Below are 24,215 nucleotides of genomic sequence, written 5' to 3'. Positions count from 1 at the left end.
AAAGCGTCTGCCAAATGTAATGTAATGTAATGTAATGTAACATGGACCCACTGTGCTATCTTCATTTATTATGGTTTCTAATAGTATGCAAGACTAGACTCTGGCCTTCTTCCAAGTTTATCTGCACTGCTGCAGAGACAAGCCTTTTCTGAAAAAGAATCTGTCACATCTGGTAACATTTGCAGGCATTCACAGCCTGAGAAAACCAAAAGAAAGAAAGCTAATAAAAATTATGCTATTTCTGTTAGCTTTCGAATAATCAGATGCAGAAATTTGATATGGTCGGATTATTAAGAGCATGTAAACAAGCTCCTTATTTGTACATCTGTTCAGTGTCCTCAAAGTACTAATGATGCCCATCATAAACTCATGTTGACATGTTGAGCTAATTGTTAATAATAACAAAAGGCAGTAATGATAATGTATCATATTGTCCTCCCTTTAACCTAAAACCAATGTTTATTTATTGTAGTTGTTAAAATATTGCCCCAGTTTCACTGCAAGGAACTCTCACAACTGGCCATTAAGAATTTTCATTTCAGTTTTTACAGTTAATGATGACTTTTATTTTGACACCTTACCAAAATATAATAAACTATCAGCATCCGTCTTCATTTTGAAGTCTCTAGAGGTAAAGAACATGAATAAAGTATACACATAAGGCATATGCGCTCTTATTTTTGTACAGCTTTTGTATAATGTGATCACCATCTTTCAGCTATTTACAGATTGTTAATGTGATCTAGAGAAGTCATTGCGAAGGTATGGGCAGAATGACTTTGGGACTGTGCCTGATGTTAAATTTAAAGCCTGATTTGCTGGGCTCTGTATGTGTCGAAGTCCTCTGGAAGGGTATCTGGAGACACAGACATGGTCATTAGTTACAGTTGTTGAGGACAGTTATACTCAAAACAGATTATGCACACAAACTGTATGTGTTGGTTTCTCAGACAGGGATTAAGACTAGTCATAGACTATGTATCTTTTTTAATAGGGAATCACCATTTACAATGCTGTATAGTCCAGGACTAGCACTAATCCCTGTCCAGGAAACCAACTGTGTAATGTATATATTTATGTATATGAGTGTTTTATACTAAGCAACTTATTCTATGTATATTAATCATTTTAGAAATATTCATCTACACCTCTGAAAAAAGTAAGAGACCACTTCAATTTCTGAATCAGTTTCTCTGATTTTTTATTTATAGATATATGTTTGAGTAAAATAAACATTGTTGTTTTATTCTGTAAACTACGGACAACATTCCAAATAAAAATAGTAATTTTAAGTATTTAAATTACTGAAATAATAAAAAGATGCAAAGCTTTCAGACCTCAAATAATGCAAAGAAAAAAAGTTCATATTCATAAAGTTTTAAGAGTTCGGAAATCAATATTTGGTAGAATAGCCCTGTTTTTTAATCACAGTTTTCATGTATCTTGGCATGTTCTCCTCCACCAGTCTTACACACTGCTTTTGGATAACTTCATGCCACTCCTGGTGCAAAAATTCAAGCAGTTCAGCTTGGTTTGATGGCTTGTGATCATCCATCTTCCTCTTGATTGTATTCCAAAGGTTTTTAATTTGGTAAAATCAAAGAAACTCATCATGGTCTCTTGTGGTCTTTATATTTTTTTTTAGAGATGTATATTTGCAATTAGAACAAATCCAACAATTAGACTTACCATTGCATCTGTAGCGTAGGTTGGCCCAGATGATGTTCTCCTGCGAAAAGCAGAATACTCCTAGTCTGCCGCCTCTCATGGTTGTGTCAATTATAATTCCTGTATCTGCAACCATCTGTGGACCCTCATAGAAACGAACCCTGTCCAAATAATGAAGATTAGATGAAGACCCATAGTGACGTGCCATTAAACATTCAGCTTTGTGGTTGGAGCACTGTTCACTGCTGCTGTACCTGATGTACCCATCATGAGGTCTGTGCTGCAGGAACCAGCGGTAAGATGTCTTGTCCTTCCAGCCTACATTTCTTGGATCTTTCCACAGCAGCTTCACCTGGTTCGGGGTGTCACCTGTGTGCCAAAGTGAGTTCCGCAGGTTCTCTCCAGGCCCTGTGTCTGATTTTACAGCCTACCAATAGAGAATCAGTGTGAAAAAACAGATTCAGTCGACAAATTACAAACTAAAGAATAAAGACTATATACATGTAAAATGTACACTTTATGGATAGAGGTATTGGGACTTACACTTTTGTACACTATTTTAACTATGTTTACTCGCCAAGGAAGACTTTCTACTTGATTTTGGTCCATGGTCATGCCAACTACCTAACTCACCAAAAGTATTGGATGGATCTCCTTGTAATGGATCATTACAAAGAACACAGTTTTGTTGCTCTAATGTTAAGGGGCATTGTACAACTCCAGTGCATGCCTGGAATTAGGTATGATGACAAATGGTTTAGTATTTGTCTAATCGCTCTATGGTTTAATCACCATAGAAATGTATTAACAATAAAAAAAGGATGCTGTAGGGCAGCTGCGCATGGGTCTAATGTCACCATGCTCAGTGTCATCCTACCGATAGGGGGATATAAAGACCTGCAGCAGGGATTGGAGCAAAGGAACTGGCTGCTCTAGAGTTCTGTAGCTTCAGCCAATACCTCTAGGATGTTTAGTTTATCATCCTTAGCAAGATCTAGTGCAAGGCAGAAGAACAACTCTGGAGAAGCAAGTAACAAAAAACATTTGTACATATATATACATATACATATATAGATTATAGATAGAGTTGGTTTCCCTTATCATAGCCTAATCATAGACTATTCTTTCCTTCCGATTAAATAAAATCTCCATTCAAAATTATAGTATGTATTCCAAGACCACTATATCATGATTAGGAACAAATCTATAGCAAAACTGTCCCATAGAGGAGAAAAAAACATATGCAGTCTCTCTGTCAGTTGTATTATAATCAGTGGCAAGCAAGACATTGTGGAGTTTGATGCGTAAATCACCTTGAGTTGGATCCCTGGTTCAGCCACGGCTCGGAAAGGATTAGCCTGCCAATAGATCTGCTCAACCTGTTTCCACATTACCACATAAAAACTGGAGCTGTCCTGATACCCAAAGATAAAGCCAGCGTAGTCGTCATCCGTTACTGTATTTACATGAAACGTCCCTTCAAAGTCCACTCCGTTGAAAGCTGTGTAACCTAAAGGGAATTACAAAGCAAGATTTGTAGGTTATACAACTAATTGTCACCACAAATAATGAGTTATATTATGGAACAAGTTGTGGTAAGTCATGGTAGACACTTACCAACAGCCAGTCCAGGGTCACTGTTCATAGTTTGAACGATTTCTTTTCCCTGTTTGAAAACAAAAAACACATAATGCTTGTGTTATGAGGCTCATCCTTTAGTTTTTTTTTTATTTACCATTTTCAAAACCCAAGACTTATCTGACCTGATTCAGCACCTCCCAGTTTGGATCTATCTGTGCATCTCCCTCTGGATCCAACACCACAGTCTGGTAAGCTCTGAAGTCAGTAAGGGTGACCTCGGCATTCTCAGGGCACACATCAATTGTGTCAATAATTGTGTCATTGTCAAAGTCCCTTTCACAGGCATTTCCAATCCCATCCCCTGCAGTTCACATTTGGAGGAAAAAACAATGTGTATAAGCCAAGTAAAGGAATTTTAATAGCCTTGTCAAGTGGTTAGTTGCTAAGCGGATAACATTTTTGAGAACAGCAGCTTTTTTTTCAGAGGTATTACATAAGTTTAGAGATCTATGCCTGACAGATCAAGCCAGAGGATTCGGAGGAAGAAACCTTAAGAGGAACCATTTCTCCTTTGGTTGGCACTGGATGGCAAAACCAATGATTGCAAGCCAAGGGTTTTTGTAATTGTGATTAGAAATCATGAGATACTGACCGTCCAAGTCTTCCTGTAGTGGATTGGGGACGAGCCTACAATTATCTGGCCCTGGAGGAAGAAGATCAGGGATGCCGTCATTGTCATCATCATCGTCACATTCATCCCCCTTGCCGTCTTTGTCTGTATCCAGTTGAGAGCTGTTGATGACTGCAGGACAATTGTCTCTTGAGTCCTGATGACCATCTCCATCACTGCAGACAAAGAAAATTAGCATTTAGACATGCACATGTATTAGGAACAAGCCCATAATAAGTTCATAGTGCTAAGAGAATGTGATACCTATCCTTGTTGGTGTCGCATGGATCACCAATCAAATCGTTATCCATGTCCAGCTGTAAGAGTGAAAGAAAGGATTGTGAGCTTGTCTTATTAAGAACTAAAGCGTTTTCAGAATGGTCTGAAGAAAAATACAGAACCTGGTCAGGATTGCGAACATAAGGGCAACTGTCGCACGCATCCCCAACATTGTCACCATCTCGATCAATCTGGTCTACATTGGGAACCTTCTTGCAGTTGTCTTTGTCATTTTTAATCCCTAAAGAACAGAGCAGATGCCTCAAGAGCAGAAATCCCATGGACCAAAGCTTGTTTACAAATTGGATTGCCTAGAAAAAGATCCTCGTCATTATCAGACATACCATCACCATCGATATCATCATCGCATGCATCACCCTTTCCATCGAGGTCTGTGTCTTTTTGGTCATTATTTTTAGCCAGCCGGCAGTTGTCACAAGCATCTCCATAGTCATCCTGGTCTGCATTTTTCTGGTTCACATTTGGGACAAGTACGCAGTTGTCCTAAAGAGGCAAACAGTAGTATGTAATTGAGGTATATCAACAATTAAGGAGACCAATGGTATTATTGGTAGTTCTTGTAATGCTTAACCCAGTGGCTGTTTAAAATAAAGTCCTGCCCTTCAATAAAAAGAGCCAGTTAGCTTGCTGCTTACTTGCTTGGCCCATATGAGGCAATATACATCTTTAGGCACATCTTGAATTGGAGTTGATTAACTCACCTCAATATTTAGAATTCCATCTCCATCTGCGTCATCATCACATGCATCTCCAATGGCATCTCTGTCAGCGTCTTCTTGGCCAGAATTTGGTACAGTAAGACAGTTGTCCTGCAAAAACAGTGTTAGTAAGAAGCTTGAGTTTGGTTAGCGCCTGTAGATTTTAGTTTAAAATATCAGTTGAATAACATTTTCATACCTTAGCACAGTTTCTTTCAGGACATTGTAGTTTCTCATCCGGGAAGCCATCGATATCTGTGTCTGGTCCACAAACATAGCCATTTCCAGCCCATCCAACTGCACACTAATTACAGAGACAGATTAATTTTGCTTAATTTGGACAAATCGATTTGCACAACATGCACTTGCAATACAATCAGTAGTGTTTTTTGTCATGCAGAGTTTGTAACAGGCTCCTTACAGCACATTCTATATTGCCATCCCTGTGGATGATACACTCAGCACTGGGATGGCAGGGATTGGGCTGGCCATTTCCACAAGCCCTCTCAGGTTTACATCCCCGGGTCTGATCTCCAACATAGCCTGGCTTACAGGGGCCACAGCGAAAAGATCCCTGTCAAAAACAGATGGACACATAAGCATATTTTAACATTTTAATTCTCTTTGCAGAATGATGGGTTGGTTGAGGAAGTCTAATCCTCAAAAAATTCAAAAGCAACGGAACATCTGCTCATTCATTGTTTTCAGAAGTAAAGGGTATTCAAAAGTTTATCCTGCTTTTATTGGAGTAACTGTCTCTACTGTCCAAGGAAGGCCTTCTACTGGATTTTGGAGCACTGCTGTGAGGAATTTGTTTGCATTCAGTTACAAAAGGATTGGTGAGGTCAGGATATTGGTTGATTACCACCCAAACTCACCTTACACCTTACCCACAGGCCCCCATCAAACTCATTCCAAAAGCCAGAGGCATATTTTCTATCTAGCCAATGCTTGGCATTAGGCATGCTGCCAATCGTTCATGTTTATACATGCTCCGCGGTCCTATTCTTTTTGAAATACTTCTCTAAAGGAACAAGAAAAGCTGTGTGCATGCATTTGCACACCATTGTCAGTCTGCCAAGGCTGCAGCTTAAAGCAGCTGAATGCATTTATTAAAAGGAGTGGCCACAAACATTTGGACAAATAGTGAGAGTAAGAGTTAGAAGTGAGGTATGATAAAACAGATATGTACTTCATTCAGTTTTTTATAATCTGTGTCTGTTATTCAATATAAAAATACTCACCGGGGTGTTCTGACAGATGGAGTTTACAACACAGCCTCCGTTTGAGGTTTCACACTCGTTTATGTCTTTACAAACCTTTGAGGCATGACAAGATAGAAAAAGAAGGTGTTATGTTTCCGGCAATGGTTTGTGACTCATTCTAAGGCTGACACATTGATGTCCAACTTTCTGAATGTCAAGATATGAATGAAGATCTGAGAGTAGCAACCTGTTTGTTGGCTTTAGCGTAGGCGAGTCCGACTCCTTGTACCTGAGGACCTGTATAGCCAGCGGGACAAAGACCACAGCGGAAACCAGGAGAGGTGTTGATACATCTCACACCCATGTGACATGGTTGTATGGTACACTAGAAGCAAAAAAAAACAAGGGTCAAATAAAGTGTATAACTGGCTGTATGTTGCTGGGGCATATCTAGTAAGGTAACATTATTTATTAATTTATTTGTTTCATTTAGCGTTGATTAGCTATATCAGCTTTTCCTCTGGTGCCACAGGGTTTTTTTTTCCAAATGACCACTCTGGCTTTGTTTTTGTTTTTGTTTCTAGTTGTGCCTTTAATACTTACATGCAAAAATTGAAAGGATAGCAGTACAACTGATCACACTGTATAAGTTGTAAGGTGTTACCTTGTGCATGAGGTCCTTGAGGTCAAACACTGGCCAGCATGTTCATGGCAAGGCAACATGAATTACCAAAGTTTAAAAAAAGGCCTGATAGTAAGTTCCAGATTGATGGTACATTCTATTTCTGATGTTTTTGGGTGTTTTACATTCCACATCTTTCACATCTGTACTAAGAATATATCATAGAAGTCATTAAGTGGTAATTATTATGACTGGTGACATCTGGTACTTTCTGTCTGTTGTTCAGTAACCTTTCAACTTACTTTTAGTTAAATTCATTTTCCAGTTCATCTTATAAATGTTAAATCTTAGTCACAGATTAAAAGACAGGAACAATCAACATTGTTTCTGATTATTCTACAGACCATGTTAAGAAGCTGGAGAATTTCCTGTATTTTTTTTTACCCTAAAATAAACAGCTGGAGTTGGAGATACATTTCTATTAGCTTTTCAAGAAATCGTCTTCCTCTTTGCCCCACCTCATCTATGTCTGTGCAGTGGGTGCCGTTGCCCACGGTGCCCTCTGGACATGACCCACATTTGATTCCATTGGCTGTCTCAATACACTCCACACCTGGGTGGCAGGGATTTGGAACACAGGACGGCTTCGGTTTTGGTTCCACAACGTCTGAACGCATTCCTACAGGACGAAACGTTAAACAACATACCATTAAGACACAACACAGTGCAGTATGATTCTCCATTCTACCTGTGAACATGTCATTAATGATGCATAATAAAAAAACATTATGCATTCCTATTTTTTTTTTCTGATCATTCTATTTATTCATTCATTCATTTATTTATTTAGGTCATCTAAAATTGTTTTTCAATTGAATACTATTGAAATAGTTTTGAAAATTCTGTCAGTACTGAATAATAATACTTATTATGTTACTTTTCCTCTATTAATAATGTTTGACATATACTTTAAAATCTAACTATTAACTAAATGTTTACCACCACAGTTAATTAATCTCCTAATTCATTCATACATTTAAATTATATTTACATGAAATTACTTAGAGAATTGTTTTTTCGTTCTCAATACTCAAACCGTTACATAGAATATCTGTTTTCTGTAGAATATGTTATTATATTAATTTAAATTTATTCTTTATGTCTGTCGAAATTGTTCTGGTCAACTCTGTTCTGGTTACTTCTTAGTTATAAGCTTATAAGTTATAAACTTGCATAAAATAGTGCTAACCAGTGCTAAAAATACAAAACATGGAAAACAGTAAGAAACGTCTAATTTCATTATTTAAAAAAAAAAGCTATGAATACTTAAACAGCATACTGATTCAAATTTGTTATTGTGAAATTGAGTATATTTCACATTGACATTTTTATTAACTATAATGTGTAAGGTTTGAGGTTAGCACCTGGAGTTATAAATGAAATTTATCAATAGCCTGGTGGCACTGTCAACTTGAAAAGTACCTGTAATGCTACAATGGGCCAAAAGCAAAAGTAATATTTTGTTTATAAATTGAATATATATAATGCTTTTGGCAAATTTTTACCAGTGATTTTTTGTAATACTTTATACTATTTCTATTACATTATTTAAAAAGAAACATTCTGGTAGCAAAATGTCATTAATGAGTATTTGTAAAATCCTCTGTTCTATTTCAATTATTAAATTGAAAAAAAGGGGAGGTTTCTCAGTGTTGCAATGCTCACGTGGAAAAGCTTAACCATTAACCTCTGTGTTTACTCAGTGCTGCATTACAGGCGGTTGCTACTCTATAAAAGCTCCCACCAGGTGTGTGAACATCCAAATTACTCACCGCAGGCCTCACACTCCATTACTGTGTTCTTTAGGAACACAATTTCTTCTATCTGCATGAGGAAATATATACAAAGCATGAATAGTAATTAGCAATGCAGAGTTATCGACATGGAAATATGGCTTTAATAATAGCCTATGGTCTTGCTTCTTTCTTTACCTGTTGTTTCAGGAGTTCCTTGATTTCTGCCAGGGCCTGGTTTGTGCCCTTTATCTGTTTTATTATCTCTCCATCTGTGGAAAGCAGATAGCATTCAGATTGTATTTGAAAAACAACAGCAAGTCACCTTTAGAAATCATTAATGGTTTTATAATTAGAGCCGTATTATGCATTGCACGGTTAACGTGAGAGATCTATAAGGCTGTGTGTATAGCATATGCTGGCTTTAACTCATGTTGTAATGAGTTTACCACAAGGCCCGTGTCAGCGCTCTTTGATGGATGATTGTTTGCTGTTTGAAAGTAGCAGTAGCGACTGCACTTGGAATTTACAAGCAGCTTTACATGTCATTCCTACACATCTTTAGAACAATCTGGCATCAGGTTTCAGCTTAACTGCTACTGTTCTACTGTTCTTACCTGTTCTGCTCAGTCGTTAGTTGTGTGTTTGTAATAATTACAGTTTGTCTCAGTGTTCCCCACTGTTTAACACTGCACAGAAGTTGCTGAAGCATGCAGGATCATCCAAGCCCATAATTAGAAAAGCAGTGAGAGAAGAACCTGAAGATTATTATTCTGGTCTTGATTTATGAAGACTGTAGCAGGATACATATATGCAGGTTAAATGCACAAAAAATAAATTTCGTCAATTAATATTTTCAGTTTTAAGTAGTAAATAATGCTTTTATGTAATAGGACTACAACTTCCGTCGCTTTTGGAAGGGCATGATGTTTGGCCTAATTTACCTGGTTATTTAATTAATCCTGCTTTGGGATTGAATCCCCAGTGCACATAGGGCAAAAGGGCAGCAGTTGAACCTCAATTCCACTTCCACTTCCACTCTCCTTCACCCCCTTTCACTAGAAAGCTGATCTCAGATCAGAACATCTTGGGGCAGCATGTGTGCGGAAGGTTGCTCCCCCCCCAGGGGTTGTTTTGCCTCCCTTTTTTTGGTGCACAAAGGAATGTAAATGTGGTCCTTCCATTACCAGCATCCGTGTTTTTACCATGCATTCCCGGTAAAATCTCAGGAGATTGGAGAACATGGACTGCCCCATATGTAATAATCATCAACAGGGCTAAATCACACACAGATATTTGATCTGTCTTTTGATAGGGTGAAGAGTGAGGTGGCCCTAATGAAGAACAATACTGGCAATATGATTCACAAACCACAAAATATACAAACCACAGCCTCAGTGATCACAGAAAGACTTGCTCTGAAAAACGGGTTTTGGAATTAAGTGTACATTACTAGCTTTATGTTAAATAGAAATTTTGAAAATTGTCTTTTTTACAACAATATTTTGCTAAGCAAAATTCACAGAAGCATTGAATGATATTTTAAAAAGAAAAACAAGAAATACAATGTGTGCTCGCCCCTACATTGCACACTATTATATTCTTTCTTCTTTTATTTTGTACATTTAGTGTAAATATATATATATATATTTTTTAGTAACTTTCTCTTTCCTCTTAGCCACGTATCTTTCTTACGCTATTTGACATATTTTCTTTATTATTATATTTTATATGTATATCTTAATTTGTATCTTATTGTGTTCTTTAATCTGGCAGTCATCAAAGCAAACAACAAGTTGAGCCATGTATGATTTATAATGTAAAAAAATAAAACTACAATCAGATTTGAATTTGAATGCTCTGAACAGTATTTTAGATTATATTTACCAAAGAATAATCATATGGATCTAAACAAAAATTATGTTTTATTATTATTTTTATACTCTCAAATGCTATACAGTGATCAATCTTATACTTTTAATCTGCACTACCAACATATTTACTCCACTTTTTCTCATTCTGTTCCGTTCAGATCAGAGAATATAGAGAATTATCTCTGTAAATGCATCTTACCTCTTGAAGCTGCTTGCCCGGACACTATAGTTACACCCAGATTAAGAAATCCAAATAATAACACAATCCAGGGCATTTTTGCAATGCTGTCCTCTAGGATGCCTGGTTTACTGTGCAATTCTTCCAGCCCACTACTCTGCTTTTATATCTCTGGACCTCTGACATCACCAATGGCAAGAATTTGACTCTTTCTTACTGTGGAGAGCCAAAGTTTCACTGCTTTGCTCCAGTTCCAGATGAAGCACAGCTAAGGAAGTTAAGATATTTGATAAGTACTTGCCCTGATGTTGACAATATACTGTTCACTAGAAGTTGTAAAGATTAGTTTAGATGTTTAGATGTCATACACTTGTGCTTAGCATTTTCCTTTTTGCTGAGGAAGTAAAATTGCCAACAAGACAGTGTGAGATGCCACACTGATTATAAGGTGATGGATTGGGTAGAGGGATTTCAGGTAGAAAACACCTTTATGGCACACAGAAAGTAAAGAAAGCAGAAATTTCTTTGATGTTGGAGGAAGAACTTTGGGCCCTCACCCAAACTTTGGTTATTTCACAACTCTATTGAGAACTTGTGGGTCTGTGTTGGGAAATGCGTGGAGAAGAAAATAAAATCCAATCCCAGTAAAGAATGTGTGGGAAGCAGTTAATATAGATCAGTGGTTTTCACACTGTGTTTGTCACATGTACTCCAGGTGATGTGCCAGATGATCTCCAAAAATGTTCTGCATGTATGTATAAATGCAGTATGAATGATTGAAATCTATAAAGTTTAATCTGTAATTTTGTTTAGTACTTAATCCGATAGTCCACACTTCAGTTCATTTTTCTATCATTTTTTTTCTATTTTTGTCCCATTTTCTTCCCTATCACTAGTGATGCCCCAACACCGGGAGGGCAAAGACTAGCACATGCCTCCTCTGATACATGTGAAGTCAGCCATCGCCTCTTTTCAAACTGCTGCTGCTGCAGCATTTCTTAGTAGCATCACAGCACACTGAGAGGAAAGCACAGCGACTCGGTTCCGATACATCAGCTCACAGACGCCTTGTGCTGATCAACATCACCCTTTGGAGTGATGTGGGGAGAGAGCGCCATCTACCCGCCCAGAGAGAGCAAGGCCAGTTGTATTACACTGAAAAAATTGACGAGTAAAATTTACTTTAAAAAAGTTTTGCAACTTTCTGAATTGCTTTTTAAATAAATTTAAATTTAAATTTAATTTCGGTTTCAAGATTTAAATGTTACATACAGTAAATAAGTGAACTGAACTTCAGTCAATCCTTTTAGTAAACTTTACTTAATTTATTTATTTAATTTATGATACATATAAACATATAACATACAACATATAAAAATTCAAATATTTTTTGTTAAAACACTTTTTAGTATACTAGAATGTATTTCATGCCATCCATGTGTTGAGACAGTGTAATATGTGTGTTTTAACTAATAATATTTAAATTTCATGAATTAAAATACATTATGTATCATAAATTATTTGAGAAATATTGTATTAATGAATTAATTGTAATTAGGTAATATTGCATTCAGAAATTAAGTAAACGTTACTAAAAGAAGGGATTGATTCAGCAAAAATAAATTAAGTAAAGTTTACTAAAAGAAAGGATTTACTGAAGTTCACTTATTTACTTTATGTAACAGGTAATTATTGAAACCAAGTTAAAGTTACTTAAATTGATCTGAAATTAAATTTACTTTGAAAAAAGCAAATGCAGAAAGTTGCAAAACTTTTTTTTACGTACATTTTACTTTTTTTTTCAGTGTAGGATTAATAGCTAAGTAATAACATAAACTACACTGTAATCTCATTGGTTACAGTGTGTAGATTAACTCTCAAAGATCAGAAATTATGCAGAGTTATGTAAATGATTGAAGACACAATCTCAATTTGTGTTGGACACAGATGGAATTTGACTTCTGCTGTTAAACTCATCCATGCAGTGAACATACACACACACACACAAACTAGTGAGCACACACACACAAAGTGGACAGTGGGAAGTAGCCTCTGCTGCAGCACCCAGGGAGAAGGGAGGATTAATAGCCTTGCCCATGGCCCCAAGATTGGCCCAGCAGAGCTTGGCAACCTAGGTACCCAGTGAACAAACTACTGAAAAAAAAACACAATTTTACTTTATTATAATACAAAAATTGTAAAGAAATATCAAGGGTGTGTAACAGGGATTACATTTAAAGGATACACACAGAGCTGAAGGTGCTATATATGAGTTCAATCCATTTTTTTTTGTAAAATTCAGCAATGGTTTTCTCACAGTTTGTTCAGCAATAGTGTTGTTACCTTTAAAGAGTGAGAGAATATAGGCGGAAAATGAATGAATCTTAATGGTGCAACGAAAGGTAAGTGTCATGAAAATAATTAAAGAATGAATGTGTCTATAAACTGCAGGCTGTGGATGAGCTGGCAGATGAGCTGAATACTTTCTTGAACAGGCTTGATTCTGGGCCATTCACCAAACTAATAACAAAACAGTGACCATACCCTTGTTTCTCAACATTCTCCTCCTTATCCAGACATCCATATTGCAGCTGACGAGATGAGAAGAGAGCTGTATCAACTAAATGCAAGAAAAACAGTGAGCACTGATGGTGTGTGGAACATTTTAGTACATGTATAACCAGAGCCTAAGACTGCTAAGGGTTCCATTGCTTTGGAAGACCTCCTACATTGTCCCAGTTCCAAAGACAATGTCCCCAAGGAACTGAATAACTACCGAACTGACAACCACATTTCATGAAGTAACTGGAGAGGCCTGTTCTGGGTCACCTCAGTAACCTCAGGGGTGGGATGTTGGACCCCTTACAGTTTACTCATTGACCTACAACCATTCTTGGGTGATCCTGTGATCGTGGGGTGTGCAACTTTGTGACTAGTGTCTGTATAACCATATACAAATAAATGCTAGTAAGGCAAAGGAGCTTGTTGTGGATTTCCCATTTTTTATCAATTTATTTCTAATTTAATTTTATCCCATTTTCTCACTAGTTTGGAAAACCAATGTATTGACTGACATCACCTTGGGAATGATGTGGGAAGAGAGGGCCATCTAACCACCCAATTGTGCTCTCTTTTAGAGTCTGGCTGCTGATGCCAAGCAGTATACCATACTATCCAGGGTGTGAAGAACTCTGATGTGTTTAACATTGTTGTTTATCTGTGTGACAAGTTGGCATGTAAAGGCACTTAAGGCTGAGGTCCATTAAAGGGGTTCAAGTGCTGTGTTTGACAATGTTGTGTGTTGGAAAAACAGTATTACAGAAAAGGGCGCTGACAGAGTAAGCTAGATTATTAGAAATGCCGGCTCAGTTCTTGGGGCTACATTTGACACAGCGGAGAAGATGCCAATTATCATAAAAACCCCACTATCACCCACTGTATAAAACACAGCATGGACAGATAAGTACACTGAGTAGCAGAATGTTCCTGTTCTGCTGCAGGAAGGAACGCTTTGTCCCTGCATTAATAAGACTGTACAATTCTGCATTTTAATCATTATTCCCCATTAATGTATTCCCCAGTACACATATTAACTGCACTAGACACTTTATTAATGCTTATTTAGCCTTTGTCATGCTCTATTGCCCAATACTACATTAACAAATATCTTGAACAATTACTTCTTATATTGTTGCAGATTGCAAAGGAGTGTTTTATCTACATTTTCTGACAAGTTTTCACTACATATCTACATAAAAAATGCCTGATTTGGCAACCTTTAATAACCAACCATCTGCCTAGGGTACAACAGCAACCACTTGGCAACACCTGAGAATTTACTTGACGCACCAAAACAACCACCTAGGATACCATAGGTACACCATATCAACCACTAAACAACATCAGAGCACTGTAGCCACTCATGCCCCCTTATCAACACCACAGCAAACAGCTAGCAATTACTCAGAAACTTTAAAGAAAAAACCCTTGGGATATCATAAATTTGGTAACCACCTATTAATCACTTTGCAACAGCATGGTAACCACCTGGGATACCTGCATAATATGTACACCATATTAACCACTTAATACCACCTTAACAATCACTATACCAGTGACATAACAATACTCTGCAAACTTACAGCAACCAGTAAAGCAATTGCTTTGCAACAGCATAGCAACCACCTGAGATACGATATTAAATACCTCTCAGACACTTATCAACCCACCTGGCGAGCACTTAGCAACACCACAGCAACCATATAACAACAGCAACTGCCTGAAAATGAAATCCATCTTAGCTGTGCAGCCAATCTGTGTTTACATTTAAGCAATAATAAACTAGAGGGTGTGCTATAATGTATAATAATGGCACTGCTGTGCTGCGCTCATAGGCACGAGGCCGCAGGCCACAGTTCCACAATTATACATATAGATACAGTATTATATTCATATTTCTTTTATTTTCTTTCACCATTTTTATGTGAATTCCGTGTTTTTCTGGTATGTGCTTAAACACTAAACTAAATAAGTTGCCCAATCTTCTCATATGGAAATTTGATAAATGGCAATTTACTGTATAGTTTTCATGTATATTACAAATATTACAATATTATATATTATATGGAATTCCATTACCTCCAACATGTTTCAGTATTTGAAGCATATGCTAAAAGCATATTTGCATATGTTTATTCTAAGAAACTAAACCTTTTAAGTTTACAATGTGTGAAGCAGATCTACACTCTTGTTTGTCTGTTGAATTCTTTTGATTTGTTGTGATTTGTGTGAAAGCATGTGAGCTGTTTTTTAACTGCCAGTATATAAGTTTATTCTGTCTTTGGATTTGTCTTCAAACTGGAATATCTTCAGCACATGAGGATAACACATGCAGCATGTTTGTACTGGTGTGTTTGTGCTGCGCTTTTTCAGGTTGCCAGTGATTGAAACCACAGATGTTGGTTCCATTCGAGTTGATAGGCCCTTGGAGTTTTGAGGTGCACCTTGACAGGCTTTACTGCTCAGCAGTCCATTTAGCTTACCTCCCCTCTCCCGACAGGATATTAATGAATGGAAAATCAAAGAAAACTTTTAAATCCTATTTTTCTGTTCAGTGTGTATGATTATAAAGGTCTACATAATACAGCACGCAAAAAACACATTGAATTGGGATGTTTAATGTTGTATGAAATATGATCAACCAGGAATATTTTTAATACTTTAATTCTATAACAAGAGGTTTCACAAAAATGAGTTAAGTTAGTCAAATGGATTAGTGTTATCACTGCATATTGGCAGAACCAGATATTAAAATTTGATTAAGCTCATTTTAAATCTATTCTGGTGATTGTTTGTCTAAGTTCTGAGCATTCTAGAAGTCATTGTTCAGTGGTGGTGATGGGATCCAGATGTCTGAAGAGTTTGAAAACCCTTTTTTAAAGCACAAAGCGGTTATGCACCCACAATACAGTAAGATAAAGAAGTTCCCACACACAAAAACAAAATTCTTTATATCTGACACTGGTTACCCCCAATAATAATGAATGTATCACTTGAAATGATAAATAAAATTGTTATTTTTAACTTTGAGGAACCCCATAGTTTCTATCACCACCACTGTAAAAAAAAAAGTCAGACAGTTTCTCTACAATTAACCATTTATTTAACCATTATGCTTTGTTTTAAGATCAAAGAATTGTCCAGAATTTTAAAATTTTAATAAAGGTATTGTCTTAGGAAACAGTATCAAAATCAAGGTATTTGTTTAAGTATTCATGTAAGTATATTTATACCAATACAAATATAAGTCATACATAATTAATGTGGTTTAACATATGACCCTGGACATATTGGATCAAATATTTTAATAGGTACCATCCTCTTTAAGTTACATTAAGAATGAGCTAAATAAATCAGGAGCATGGACCTCGAGTCTAGAGTTTCTTGCAGCAGGACATCAGCAAGTACTCGATAAAAGAAACTACAACACATCTGATTGGAAAATAGATTTATTTTTGAAAATACTGTATTGTCAAATGCAATATGACATAAAAAGCAGCCAAGTATAGTCAAATTTAGGTCCTAACTTTGGCGGTTCCTTCTGATTTCCCTTGCTGCCTGAAATGTGCTTTTCTGCATCTAAATGGGCTAGGGCAGATTCACCAATCATTGGGCTTATTAATCCAGTGATTTAATGTCCATACTGTAGATCACCACACACTTCTGGTGACAGGAGAATGGAGTTCCACAGATGAAAAGCAATGTACATAATAAATAGAGACATACACTTACTGCATATTAACAGGAAGAGTGGGAAGTGTTGGTGAGCTATTTACAGAGTCCCTATGTAGTATCTGTCACTTTAAGCACCATTAAGAAACTTGCATTGGTTACCATCAGACTCCTGAGACTCCGCCTCCCCTTTTCTGCAGACAAATGAAAAACCTCTGTATCAAAAATGGCCTGAGAGGGGACTTGAGACACCAGTAGCTGGTTAGATGAATTTTTTGTTTGTTTGGTTTCCTTTTAAAAAGAAGTTGTGTGTCTACTCTGCTTTCTTGGACTTCCTCTTGCGTGTGGCTTCGCTCAGTTCCTCCTTGGTTTTGGCTGGAGATGCAGGGGCAGCGGCAGCTGCGGGGGCGGTGTGATGATGGTCATGATGATCTTCGCCACCAAGAGGAGAGCCAAACAGCAGGTGGCACACCCAGGACTCAATCAGAGCAAAGGGAGATCCGTGAGAGTGGCGAGCGGTCATTATCACCTACAAAAGAGTTTAAAATGTAATCCAGTAAATAGCATGGCCAGCATAGAAAAACCTTGTATCTGACAAACGAAAAATTGTTTTGTGATCGTACTACTGTATTAAAATCTCAGAACACCCTTCTTTGGATGTTTGACCTTGTTCCACTTATTGAATAGGGTGCGATGTTGATTGTACCCACTGGGTGGGTGGATATCATAAAATAATGGCACATTCTGGAACCTAAAAAATGTATTGGAGTTCACCCATCAGATGTGTACAGAATGGAAAATGGATGGATTTTTTTCAAATGCATCTATGTGTTGCTGTGTTCAGTTAAGTTGCTCAGTTTAGGTAAACAAAATTGGACACTTCTGTTAGCTCAAAATAAACACTACATAAAATCATATTGCCAAAATTATGTAATTTATGTATCGCATTCATTTTATAGCTATAATTATGTAGAGGTAAGTGGCTATAAAACATTCTTTTTTATTTTAAAATGTATATGAAGATGGTTATATTCTAGTTCTGTTGTATTACAAAGCTAGTACTATTTAGTTAAATCAACAGTTCAAACAACCTGTGTTTAAAATACATTAACCGGCCATGAACTGGTTTTAAAAATAAGTTTTAGGCCAAATTCTTACATTTTGTGTAATCACTTTTGGTGAGGTAGCTGTTAGAAAAAGCATTAAATGGTTCAAAGGTTTAGTTTATAAAAGTTCTCTAGTTCTAGATTTACTTCTACATGTACATTTTTCTGTACCTCCTACTGGATAGCAGTCTTCCTACAACCCAAATCTAACCCAATTAAGGTCTTCTAAAGGCAGTAATTAGTTGGGTCAATTAGTGGGGTGAATTAGGGTTGGAAGCAAAGACTGTGGAATGGGAACTTTCCAGGAGAAGAAGGTTTGGAGACGACTGTTCTAAAGGCTAGAAGCTAGGACATTTTACAAACCAGTTTGAACCAGTGAATTATTAAAATGCTAGGTATATGGGTTTGCTTTTGAAACTTTCTGTTGGTTAATTTAGTATGTATATGAAACAGCAAAAGAAAAATATAACCTGCAAACAACAGGAATCATAAAGAGGAGATACTGTACCTTGGAAGTAGCCATGAACAGAGTGAAGATGCAGATGAGGGTGCTCTTTGACACAGGAAGCCAGTGGGACTCCTGGAGTGTAAACAGAATGGCTCCGTACAGACTGGCTTTGGTAGGGCTGGGATGAAACACAGCATGGGACTATTAAAATCACCAACTTTAAAATAATGCTTTGTAGTGTGTTTTGAGTCAGTAGAGACTTTAAACAGCATACATATTATGTCTTAAATAAAATGATATTTTAAAGTTATCATATTAAAAACTTTAGAGTGCAGAGTTGGAAATGACATAATGTCCACAGAACTGAGGAATGAGCACTTACAATGACATACTGAGAATTTCATTGGTCTCTGGCCTCCACACGCCACGCAGCAGTTGCTCGAAATTTGACATGAGAGCTACTCCTGACCCTACAAGGACATTAAAAGGAAAAGAGTTAGGTGAGAACAGCTCATATGCCTCAGCAGCCACTGACCTGCACAACACTGCACACTGTCTTGTGCTAAGATCATCAGAACTTTTATAGAGTGCCTAAAGTAGTACTGTCTGTGCTGTCTCTGGATGATCTTGGCTTGAGGTTCTGGCACTGAATCCACTAGAAATGTTAAGGTAACCTGCAAAGAACAAGTAACAAATGCATGTGTGCACCCAGTACAGAGTGCTAATGCTGTGCTAAAGTAAAGAAAAAAATCAATTAAGTTTGTATGCCATACTTTGGAAATGGACAAAAACATGTCACACAATTAAAATAGGGGTTGATAGCCATCTTCAAACCTAAATACTGTCAAACTTTTCATAGTCCACTTGGCAGCTATGCACGTCAGCATAACAAATTAATTTAGTCTATGTCAGCGTCTTTATTTTTTCAGCAGTAGCACTAAATCTCAATGCAACCACTTGTACACACTAGAAGACTAATCTTCATCAATTGTGTTTACACACAGCTTTTAGATATTATTCTGGGCTGAAAATAATGGGAAATTCCAACCAACTTTTAGTTAGTTTCCCTGCACTTACATGTTTCTGCATACACATGGTCAGAAGTAATTTTATTATTGCAAACAATAAAAAGCATAATTAAGTTTTATACATAAAAAGATCAGATCGAATTAGCCTTTACATTTAAACCAATTCCCAATATTGTGTCCCTATCTTTCCACTACAAAGCATTTTTTGTGACCTTTAGTGCTATAGCTGTTCTATAATATTGTGAGCTTTACCACAAAAATGTCCACTGATATTCTGATTTTGTCTTTAGTTAGATAAAAAAGGTATGTTACAGAGTGTCAGAAGCCACAAAAGTCAATCTGTAAATTCATTTTGTCAGTAAAGTGAACATGTCAACTGATTTTTAAAGAAAATGCTTTTCCATTTGTAATCATTTTCATTTTAATTCTACTGTATGAAGAGTTATACGTTTACACATATACCCTCGCTGTGCATGAAGACATGATGCAGCCCTGTCCTGAAAGTACCTACTTACCCTTGACATAGCCAGTAATAACCATGATGAACCAGCCATGGTGATAGGCGTGGTGAGCATGGTGAACTCCAGCAGCAATTTTGCGAGTGCGGACCACCTCTTTCATGGCCACCAGCACCAGCTTAATGGGCAGGAACGCGACACATTTGTAGAACAAGTTAAAGGGACAGAAAAAGATGAGATACCTAGAGAAAGATAAAACAAGAGAAACTATAAAGATCATTTACAATGACTACATTTACATACTTTCGTAGACTTTCAGCATTATCTTGTTAAGTTACTATAAAAACACATTCTGTGGTTAAATTAAGAAATACATTAAGAGAGATATTTTTTCTCTTATAAATGTATTGGTTTGGAGTTCATTGTTTTTTATATCCAATACAAACATACCTACACCTGGCAAATACTGGTTATGTAAATTCTTATGAAAACCAGTCTGTTCAGTGCAGAAGCCTGTGAGTCTTACCAAACAGCTGAAGCCAGGAGGATGTGGCTGTTATTATGGAAATAGTCGATGGGGGAGTGTCCGAGCATGATGTCTGCGAGGATGTAGCTCCCGAAGCAGTAGAGCATTGCACAGAGCCAGGAGGCTACAGGGCTTTTGCGGGACACCTCCACTGAGCCTGCAGAGAACACACACTCTTATACACTGAGTTTATAATATCATGCAAAATGACACAGTGTAGCAGGCAGATGGTACTTATGTTTGTAGGAAATTTTATGTGTTTACTTGATGTCCTGTTCTTATATCAGCATTTGTACTGATAGACGTGTACATCTATTAAGACTACCAAATCATCACTACACAATTACACCTTACCATTATCATAGAAATCTACATAATATTGTGTCTTTTGAAACATAATAAGAAAATATGGCGCCCAACAATATGTATATATGTACAAAACAGGCCAAAGTAATTGTAACTGTCTGCATCATCAATACTGCTCACCAACAGCTGATCAAAACAGATCCTGCCAAATTCAACTAAGTGTTTTTTTTAGGCAATTATTAAGGCAAATGGCAAATATCAAGTGTAACTTAAGACCTTGGAGGCCTGTCCATTCTTTAAAGCTCCATGGATGAAGAGATCTTACGGAACAGGTGTGGCCTGAGCAGGAGGGGACATTTGCTGGACATTTTGACGGACAAGCGATCCTATCAAATGTTGACTAAAAATAAATGCTACCCTCATTCGTAGCAGCTGGCAGTCTCCCTTCGATCTTTGACCTCCAACACGCCCAAAATGTCGACGCTCATTCATGAGACTTGTCAAGTGGGGCAAGGAATGTGAGAGCAACTGTCACATAGACCATGGACATTAAAAGGAGCATCTCTGAGTGCAAACATTTAAAAAAAAATTATCTTTATTTAAAATGTGTCCTGAAGAGGCAGTTTCCCAGATAGGGATTTTGATTTTTAAGTAAAGTAAACTTGCTTATTCTTAAATTCATTAGAGAAATTACTTACCACTTATAAAAATCAGTATAACAAATAACTTATGTGAACTCTAAAACAGCATTCTAAGCAAAACATAAACTACCAATAATTTTCTAGTATTTTATTTTTTCTCTGAGAGATGTTGTTTAGAATATTTTCATGGGATTATGTACCAAAACAACAACGTTTATCTTCATGTCCATTTTCTAATCTTTTTTATTGCTTACAAACAAGCAAGCTGTATATTTACTTGCGAAACATGTAAATGACTCCTGGTTTGATTGGTTGCATTTTTGTATTGACTGCCATGTTCAAAAACAGTTTAGTAACTTTATTGTTATTGTGCAGGGCTCTATTGTATGTAAATGTGCTTGTAGGGCAGGGCTGTTTTAGTAGTTTATTTATACAGCTCTGGAAAAATTAAGAGACCACTTCAGGTTCTGAATCAGTTTCTCTGTTTTTGCTATTTATAGGTATATGTTTAAGTAATAATAACATTGTTGTTTTATTAAATAAACTACTGACAACATTTCTCCCAAATTCCAAATAAAAATATTGTCATTTAGAGCATTTATTTGCAGAAAATAAAAAATGTCTGAACTAACAAAAAAGTTGCAGAGCTTTCAGACCTTAAAAAATGCAAAGTAAACAAGTTTATATTCATTAAGTTTTAAGAGCTCAGAAATCAATATTTGGCTTTTTATGTTGTTAATTCATTAGATTGGGTCACATTTTACTGTGCAGGTATATTTTTGCACTGCAAATGCTCCCTCAAGAGCACTTTAAAGTGGCACAGGGCAAAACAGCTGCAAAGTATACAATGGTACAAATATGTCTCTTTACTCAAAATACTGAAGACAAATCCTTGAGGGGACAACCACACAAGTGACAAGTGGGGTGTACCACCCTAGAGACAGGTGCTACTAATATAACAGTATAGTCTACATTTGTCTGAACTTCACAGCCACATAAGGGAATAAGAATCATGTCAGTCATGGGCTCTAAACCTTTTAAAGTCTTTTAATTTAATTTAGGTCACTCGTTCATCGATACCACTCTAAGAGTGTGTATTATTACTCGGTGCCATTATCATATAGACACTTGCTATAGGTGCTAAATAGCATTTCTGCTGGCTACTCTCATTTTTAATGCGTCACCCACCTACAGTGGTTTTAATAGGCTACAGTGGAGGCGCTCTTGCTGTTGTCTATTTAGGGCGAGTCTATTTATTGCCCTCTGCTATGTGCCCTCCTCACTCTATCAGATTTCGAGTAGGGGGCTCGGAGAGTGGCCTGAAATGTTTAACTTAAAAAAAAGAAAAAAAATGAAAGAAAAATAGCCCATAATATCATGATATCATTGCATATAATTAATGTAAATACCTTTACTTGATTTAAACAGATCCAGTAAACAGTTTTGCTTTTTTGCTATAGTCTCAAATAGCCCAATATCAGAACACACAGTAAATACCCCACAGAGAATGAATTAGAACAATAACACAGTCTCAAAATATCCCTCCTGAGCATCCCGCCCCAAATACATAGTCTCTACCTGTCACACACATCTCTCTAAGTAATGAGGCAATAAATAAGACATACATGCAGCTCCTTACATACCTGGTTCATACTTGAGGTACAGTATGGATACGATGTAATAGGCGACATCAAAAACTGGAAACATGGCCATTTTTGAAAAATACTGGGCAATTTCGCCCAAATTTAGGATATCCAACACCTCCATGGTTGTGCTGCTGGTGACAGTGCTGTACTAGCACATGAACAGAAAGCTGAGTGTGTGCAGTGTCAGACTGAGGCGGCTCGCCTCAAGCCCCCCGTGTCCGTCTCCTCGAGTAAAGCAACTCTGGACACATAAACCCTCCTATTAATACACAGCAGCACCTACCTCATCCACACCGCACAGCTGAACGCACTGCTTCAGGATAACAGCGAGCACACCACACCCCCCCCGGAGCTGCGCACAGAAGCGCAGCGCCTCCTCTTGGACAACCTGCAGAGAGAGCTAATGCTGCCATCAGCGGCAACCTGTGAGACTCTAAATAAAAAAGAATGCTTATACAGCTCTGGGAAAAAAACACTTTAAAATGTATGAGTTTCTTTTTTGATTTTACCAAATAAAAAAAAACTATGGAATATAATCAAGAGGAAGATGGATGATCACAAGCCATCAAACCAAGCTGAACTGCTTAAATATTTGCACCAGGAGTGGCATGAAGTTATCCAAAATCAGTGTGTAAGACTGGTGGTGGAGAACATGCCAAGATATTGATTACTGAACTCTTGAATGAAATGAAAATTTTATGAGTATGAACTTGTTTTCTTTGCATTATTTGAGGTTTGAAAGATCTGCATATTTTTTGTTAATTTGACCATTTCTCATTTTCTGCAAATAAATGCTCTAAATGACAATATTTTTATTTGGAATTGGGAGCAATGGTGTCCATAGTTTCTAGATCAAAACAACAATGTTCATTTTACACAAACATATACCTCTAAATAGCAAAATCAGAGAAACTGATTCAGAAACTAAAGTGGTTCTAGACGATCTAGTGGTATAGTAGATGATCCCATAAATAGCATAGTTCAAATATAAACAGGGTATTCGAATATTGTCACACTATTAAAGATTAGACAGATGGCTAGCAGGCTAACTCATTTGACATAATATACAATCACTGCCTGGCCAAACAAAAAAAGTCTGAATGACCAACTTTATAACCACCTTGACTATCAAAGGCCAGCTTTTACTGCAAAAAAACTATTGGCAGAAACTAGACCAAATATATACAAATTGAAACACAATTATATATTATGGCAAAAAAAAGCCAATGGTGTAAG

The 24,215-nt window shown here is 36.9% G+C and overlaps 2 protein-coding genes across 3 annotated transcripts; both read right to left on the bottom strand.

Moving 5' to 3' along the window:
* Positions 1-542: 542 nt before the first annotated feature.
* Positions 543-10,717, bottom strand: LOC103025571 (cartilage oligomeric matrix protein). Its single transcript, XM_022669728.2, has 19 exons — positions 10,611-10,717; positions 8,736-8,809; positions 8,577-8,628; positions 7,263-7,423; positions 6,370-6,507; positions 6,162-6,236; positions 5,339-5,491; positions 5,117-5,221; positions 4,921-5,028; positions 4,543-4,702; positions 4,321-4,439; positions 4,184-4,236; positions 3,902-4,095; positions 3,432-3,610; positions 3,286-3,334; positions 2,982-3,178; positions 1,923-2,095; positions 1,690-1,829; positions 543-856 (listed from the first exon to the last, which is right to left on the bottom strand). The coding sequence occupies exons 1-19, from the start codon at positions 10,684-10,686 to the stop codon at positions 804-806; spliced, it is 2,259 nt and encodes a 752-aa protein (XP_022525449.1). The 5' UTR covers positions 10,687-10,717; the 3' UTR covers positions 543-803.
* A 5,864-nt stretch (positions 10,718-16,581) lies between these two features.
* Positions 16,582-23,286, bottom strand: tmem38a (transmembrane protein 38A). 2 transcript variants are annotated; one of them, XM_049465870.1, is made up of 6 exons: positions 23,263-23,286; positions 20,387-20,543; positions 19,918-20,102; positions 18,757-18,844; positions 18,435-18,552; positions 16,582-17,349 (listed from the first exon to the last, which is right to left on the bottom strand). In XM_049465870.1, exons 2-6 carry the CDS (start codon positions 20,491-20,493, stop codon positions 17,134-17,136), a joined length of 714 nt encoding a protein of 237 aa, XP_049321827.1. In that variant the 5' UTR covers positions 20,494-20,543; positions 23,263-23,286; the 3' UTR covers positions 16,582-17,133. The 2 variants fall into 2 exon arrangements, with proteins under 2 accessions (XP_049321827.1, XP_007233197.2); XM_007233135.3 differs by having other exon boundaries at positions 22,977-23,282.
* Positions 23,287-24,215: the final 929 nt, after the last annotated feature.

The sequence above is a fragment of the Astyanax mexicanus genome, chromosome 16 (genome assembly GCF_023375975.1).
Source record: "Astyanax mexicanus isolate ESR-SI-001 chromosome 16, AstMex3_surface, whole genome shotgun sequence".
NCBI lineage: Eukaryota > Metazoa > Chordata > Actinopteri > Characiformes > Acestrorhamphidae > Astyanax > Astyanax mexicanus.
Note: the sequence above shows the minus strand (reverse complement) of the source record. Positions and strands in the feature narration are given on the sequence as shown.